This window comes from Anopheles ziemanni, chromosome X (genome assembly GCF_943734765.1).
Source record: "Anopheles ziemanni chromosome X, idAnoZiCoDA_A2_x.2, whole genome shotgun sequence".
Taxonomy (NCBI): domain Eukaryota; kingdom Metazoa; phylum Arthropoda; class Insecta; order Diptera; family Culicidae; genus Anopheles; species Anopheles ziemanni.
Window position 1 is genome coordinate 15,749,990 of NC_080707.1, and position 6,390 is coordinate 15,756,379.

At 47.0% G+C, this 6,390-nt stretch overlaps 1 protein-coding gene across 1 annotated transcript; it reads left to right on the forward strand.

The window, feature by feature from the left end:
- On the forward strand, positions 1-5,792 carry LOC131290380 (uncharacterized). Its single transcript, XM_058319531.1, has 7 exons — positions 1-148; positions 213-307; positions 1,756-2,965; positions 3,673-4,427; positions 5,082-5,278; positions 5,387-5,491; positions 5,584-5,792. Exons 1-7 carry the CDS (start codon positions 109-111, stop codon positions 5,642-5,644), a joined length of 2,463 nt encoding a protein of 820 aa, XP_058175514.1. The 5' UTR covers positions 1-108; the 3' UTR covers positions 5,645-5,792.
- Positions 5,793-6,390: the final 598 nt, after the last annotated feature.

The following is a 6,390-nucleotide window of genomic DNA, read 5'->3' on the forward strand; positions in this document are numbered from 1 at the left end:
GGTGCCCTGAAAGAACTGATCTCAGATCCTATCCATCCGAGCACCGAAGGCACAGGCTTTGTTCGCCGTCGGAACAGCCGGCCGGTCGGAACACACCAGGGTGGTGCAATGTGGAAGTGTCACAAATGTGGCAAACCCGTCTTCTTCGGTAAGAGGCTACTAATATCGTCTTTCTTGGGCCTGTTTGTTGACAATTGTTTCCTTGATTTTAGCGGAACGCAAGCAGTCGCTCGGCTACGATTGGCATCCGGAATGTTTGCGGTGTGAGGAGTGTGGCAAGCGGCTCAACCCAGGCCAGCACGCTGAGGTAAGCAAACCCTCCCATCCCCTCCTCCATGTTCATCCCTTTTTGGGTTGGGGTCCCTGCGGTCAGTGGCATTGTTTGAAACTTTCGTTCAGTGCGCTCTCTTCTCATAGTGTACCATCGGTTTTTGGCCGTCGCGTAGTGTGTTATTTGCTTCGAATCCGGCCATCGTCGCAGCCGAGCAATTGCGTGTCGTTCTAGGGAGATAACACTCACACGTGCACACCCTTCGCGGAATCACAGCCAATGTTGTACGCACTTCACACGAATAGCCCGTGTGGTGCGGGAGCGTTATGCCAACCTTGTTTTTTTTATTTTGTTTTGTTTGCTTTGCACCAGCTCTATTGTGCGTGCGGGAGAGCGATCTCGCCAAGATAAGCGTTTTTCCAGAAATTGAAATCTACCCGTGATGGGCAAACGAATAAACAAACAGACTGAGTCAGGGTAGACGGTTGGATGTTTTGCGAGTTTGCTTTGCCATCATTCTCCCTTGGTTCAGCAAAGACTGTGCAACTTTTAAGGGCTATGTTGTCCCTCTCATTCTCGGAACATACCTTTACAGCATGAAATGAGTCATTCGGCGGAAGCTATGGAACGACACGGAAGAACAAATGCAAAGGAATTTAGACAAAAACGAATTGGAACGATCTGTGTGGTAAGGATTGTTCCCTTTACGCGGAACGGCTTTTGCAACAAATGCAAAGAAATTTAAACAAAACCGAATGCGTTCGATCTTAAACTCTTTAGTCATTATTGTTTGCTTTATTTCTGCAAAGTGAGTTTTGTTATGGAACGAAAATGTAAAGAAATGATCTTAAATCGTATGTTTAGAAGTGTCTCCATCGTTTAGCCACGTGACGGGGAAGAACAAATGTGAAGAAATGTAGACAAAAACGAATTCGATCGATCTTAAGATACATTTACTACCTGTAACGCCTGTGCAGAAATGAAATGTGTTCAATATGTTTTCAATTTTACCGTCGGTGATTGGTCATCAACACTCTCAATAGTTTAAAATATCTTTTGCTTTCTTCCGTTATCCTCTATAGTACATAGGGTTAAATTTGAATATTAGGTGTAAAAAACTAAATCAAAATCTTTTTATTTAAAATTACCTTAAATTTGTTCACCCTATCTTTTGTTAAGCTAAATTTAATACATGTCGTAGAAATTTGATGTATTTAATACACTTTGAACATAATCGTCGAAGATTGGTGATCACATTTGCTCGAATAATTATTTTGATCAGTGGCCCAAAATAAGGTCATAAGGAATATGAGATATCGGTGTGATAAAGTAGTAGCTACAAAAACCCTAAACGTTGCGACGTGTGCGTGATAAAAAGTGGACATATTTTTTAAAAGTGCTTTTGAAAATAGTTTCGTCGTTATCATTTCTGTGGCAGCTTGTCGCGCGAATTCTCATAGCGCTATTTTTCCCGTTTTTTGCAGCATAAAGGCGTGCCGTACTGTCATGTGCCTTGTTATGGAGCCTTGTTTGGGCCGCAGCTATTCGGCCATGGCACCCGGGTGGAGTCACACAAGAGCTTCGGCCAGCCGGACCAGAAAAAGCAGGCCATTCAGCGATCGCCCGCCGGACCGACGGTACCACGGGGTCATCTCGAGACGAAGCTACGCTGCTACAACCAGTTCCACAATAGCCGCAGCATGGAGATACGGAGCCGCGAGGTGAATGGGCGGCTGGTGCTCGAAGGTGCATTGCGCATCTACTGGGGCGTGCAGGGCATGATCCACCTGAAGGAGGACGACGACCAGCGGACGGTGGTGACGGTGCGCAAACGCAACTCCTACCGCCAGAGCACCCCGGTGTCGCTGATAAGTGCGGCGGGTGGCGAGAAGGGAATGGCGAGCGACGATGACGAGCCGGAGGAAGGGAAGGACGTTGCTCGCCAGCCAGCATCGATGACATCGAGCTTGACGGAACCTACGGCCGACAGCAACAACGATACGACGACGATTTCGGAGAGCATCTCGTACGACACGCTCAGTCTGTCGTCGGAGCTGAACTCGAATTTCGACGCGTCCTCGAAGCCGAACTCGTCGGCCGAGTCGTCGAAGGAAACGTCCCCCAGTCATGCGGCGTCGGCGGCTGCCAAATACGTGACGCTTCCGCCGAAGTTGGGCGTGAAGCAGCTCGATTGGGACGAAATCGACGAGCTGCTGCAGGTCGAGCGGAAGGTGGACGGAGGCGAGAAGCTGTACCGCACGATGCCATCGCCGCTGCCGGGCGACCGCAGTCTGGCGAGCGAGAGCAGCATCACCGACACGGACTACAAGACGCTTACGCCAAACAGTGGCACCGAGCTGGGCAGCTCGTCCGGAGACAGCAGCGATCGGACGACAACCGGCGGGCCGGATGCGTCGACAAGCGTCGGTACCACCACCGACGACGAGTTCCGGACGCCCGAGGCGACGCTCCGCTCGCACGATTACGAGGCGTTCAAGCGGCAGATCAGTCGAGAGTTTGCCAACGGTGCGGCCGAGATGGGCACGACCGACGGGACGCTCAAGTTGAACCAGCCGATCGATCCGGCGCGCATCAACGACTCGCTCAAGCTGTACAACGACGGTGTGATGAACCGCAGCCTTTCGGACGAGCAGTGTCGGAACGTGTTCTCGCTTCCTGCTTCCAATATTACGGGTAAGTAAACCGACCAACCGTTCCGTTGATCCAATTAAGCTGCATAGTGACAGAGGTGTACGACACATAGTAGTTGAAAGTTCTCTTAACTCTCTAAAGACACACGTGACAAGATATAATACATTCTACCATATGGGCACGATTTTATACTATGTTGTGTTTTTGATTATGTCGTTGATAAGCAGTCTAGGCGAACTTTGAATTTATGTAAGCTTGAAAGTGTCAGAACAATTTCAATTCATTTCTCACCATGTAGTTCGCTCGTTTGTGTGTTTTCCGCCTTCTACCCAGCTTTCAGAAGCTTAAATATCATCCTGAAAATTTGTTAATTATGTTTTCAACGCAATTTTTGTTCAAACTGTGAATGTTTATTTTGTGTGACTTTGTTTAATAAGTGTTTGATCTGTGTGTGTGTATGCATTGTTTTTATTTCGTTGTTTTTTGTATCTAACCATGTGAAGAAATTATTTTGCGTAAATTCCACTGTCCGAGTGCTATTGGAACTATTTTAAATTGGTTGTAGATTTACAGCCATGTCAGTTGGATGCAAGTATCTATTAATGTTTCCCTACTGTACTAGTTGCTATGGCGATGGCGTAGTACCTTGCGATGAGCGTTTTGTGTATTTTCATACAAAGATGAGATTTTGCATTAAGTATTTTTACGTTATTATATACGTTACTATTGTGTTCATATGTTTTCGCCAGGTTCGTTCCACGTCGAAGGCCAGCACAGTGTTAGTGGAAGTATTGATGACGACGATGTACCGACACTGCGTCATCCAGCGAACGGAGGAGGACCCCAGAACCATTTGCAACGTAGTCATTACACGCGGCACTCAAACGGTGCCGGCACCGGTCAGAGGAGAACCCAGCAGCCACCGGATGATTCGTCCAACGCCACCACTAATGGTCCGGGAGGTGATGGCGGTGGTGTTACATCGCCCGGCACGGATACCGACAGCTGGACAGCCGATCGCGGGCTGCTGCGCTCGAAGTCACAGGGTAACCACTACTCAGGCAACAGCTTCATGGACAGTGACGCCGATGATGCTGGCTCGGAAACGCTGAAACCGTCCGCCGGACCTCCAGCGTCCATCCATATCCGCATGGATTGCTACGACGAGCTCGAGAGCGTCTCATCCTCGACCCGGGGTCACGGGTTGCCGAATGACATCCCGGCGACGGCGCCACACCCAGCCACGGCCATGGCGGCGTCCCACGAGTATAGCACGAGCATCAGCGGCCACCCGGTGACGGATGATGGCGTCGTCTTGCGCAAGCCACCGAAGACGGGCTCCACCGCCATCAAGCGGCGCTCGGGAAATCGGCGCTCGCGTACCAAGCTGAAGCGCCGATGCTCGATCAACGGTCACTTTTACAACCGTGAAACTTCCTTCTTCACTCCACCGTACGGTTCGCAGATGAACGTGTGGGTCACCTCGCTGGTCAACACACAGGAGGTACGTTTACTCCTCAGCTCTTATGTTGTTGTTTGATAGAATGGAGAGAAAAGTATATATTACTGTTTGAACTTAGAAGCAGTATTACAAACAGCATACAGCTAGGAAAATAGAGGAGTTCCTTTTTTGTGTTTTTTGGCACACAGCAGTTTGTTTTTAAAGTTAAGCACTGATTCTCCACGTGCGATAACCGAGTTATCTACATGATATCGAAATGTTAGCCTTTCCACCATCACTTTTGATTTGATTTTGTAAAAGCTTCAAAAAATATTACTTCCGATTTCTCTCACCATTTATTTCATTTTTGACATAATGTAGAGTACAGAAGTACAAAATTCAATAACGACTTTATTATGATTGTGGATTGTTTGCCATTCGAACTGATTGCTACATCATAAAGCATCATGAAGGTATAAATTACAATTCTTTTTTTTTGTATTTTCTGAGTCTAATAATTCAAGATCTGTTGAGCTAAGATATGAACAAGATGTGTTAACTAAATAATATTTTTGCGTTGTTTCGAAAACAAACCTGAACCTGACGGATACGTTATGTGTTCAAATATTTTTGCACTCTTTCTCCAGTAATGCTTTATACGAAACAAATGATCAATTTCAGTTTCATTAATTAGAACTCATTTGCTTTTATTTCTAGGTGATTAATCTTCTACTGGAAAAGTATAAGGTGGAATCACGGGCGGAAAATTTTGCACTCTTCATCGTGCGCGACAATGGCGAGCAGAAGAAGTTAAAGGAGGACGACTACCCGCTAGTGACGCGCGTCATTCTCGGTCCGCACGAGGACATCGCCAAGCTCTTCCTGATGGACGGCCAGCAAACGCAAGAGATAAGGTTTGTTGCAGCAGCCACATCCCCCTTTCGAAACGTCAGTTTTAATTAACTTGTATTCGTTCTCTGTTCTCTATTTGTTCTGCTGGATTGTTATTGCCGGACGAGCAGCAGCGAGGTGGCACAGTTTCTCAATCTCTCCATTCCGGAGTGCCGTGCCATCCTGGGCCGATACCACGAGGAGGAGCAGCGTGAACTTCATCGAATACGGTTAAAGTGAGTTTGTGAAACACAAGCATCTGGCCGTAAACTCAACAAGTATGGGTGGTTTCTCTAACGTTCTTTTCCTTCTCTTTTTGTGCCCACAGATTTGCCGAGCTACGCAAACGTATCATTCAACGGATGGAATCGCTTAAAGTTAGGCTGTAAGAATGCGAGCAAATGGAACAATAATAAGGTAAAGCAGCAGCGTATTTTTTCCGTAACGGTGCCGAATATTCTTCGCAAAGGACGCAGTTGAAGCAATCAATCGAATAGTAATGATATTGTTGATGTTTGTTTGTTAAAGACAGACCTTCCTCCCCCCACCCTTCAAACGATAGATAGCGCGATAGAAAATGAGTGATAGTGTGCACCGGTCGGGGGTGAAAAGTACGCGTATCAGCAGGACCGAACGTATTGTGTGACCCTTATCCCCCCCCCCCAAAGCCCCAGATAGTGTGTAACCTCTCAGTGTATAGTATTTTTGTGTACCGTTTGATACCGTTTAACTGTTCAGGACATCGTGTTGTAGGTTTTAATTTTTTGTCTCTTGTTTTTTTTTCATGATCAAAACGTGACTATAGTCATTTTTAGTAAACATTTCAAATCACGTAATGATATTGTTGCAAGAAAGCGGTAGCCCACGGGCCACTTAAGATTTTTGTTTTGGTGCCACACATTCATGCTGGGTTGTTTTTTGTCCGTTTCAACGGTTAGTGAGAGTGAGACACTTTCGATACGCAACGATATGAAGCTTTCGAGAAGGGAAGGGTTCCTTGGGAGGGAACTGACGGTGATGAGGTGTAGAATGCTCCCGTGGGGTGCCATCCGCAGCGACTGCGGTGGCAACTTTCAACTAATCAAGGGAGGTATCAATTCGAAGCGAAGGAAAAGTTCGCGTGTATTGTAAGAAG

What these genes read in the sequence shown, in the direction of transcription:
- LOC131290380 (XM_058319531.1), top strand. Translation starts at nt 109, where the DNA reads ATGTGGAAGTGTCACAAATGTGGCAAACCCGTCTTCTTCG. An exon ending in TCCTGCTTCCAATATTACGG is followed by an intron (nt 2,966 to 3,672) that starts GTAAGTAAACCG and finishes TGTTTTCGCCAG; the next exon opens with GTTCGTTCCACGTCGAAGGC. An exon ending in CGCTGGTCAACACACAGGAG is followed by an intron (nt 4,428 to 5,081) that starts GTACGTTTACTC and finishes TTTTATTTCTAG; the next exon opens with GTGATTAATCTTCTACTGGA.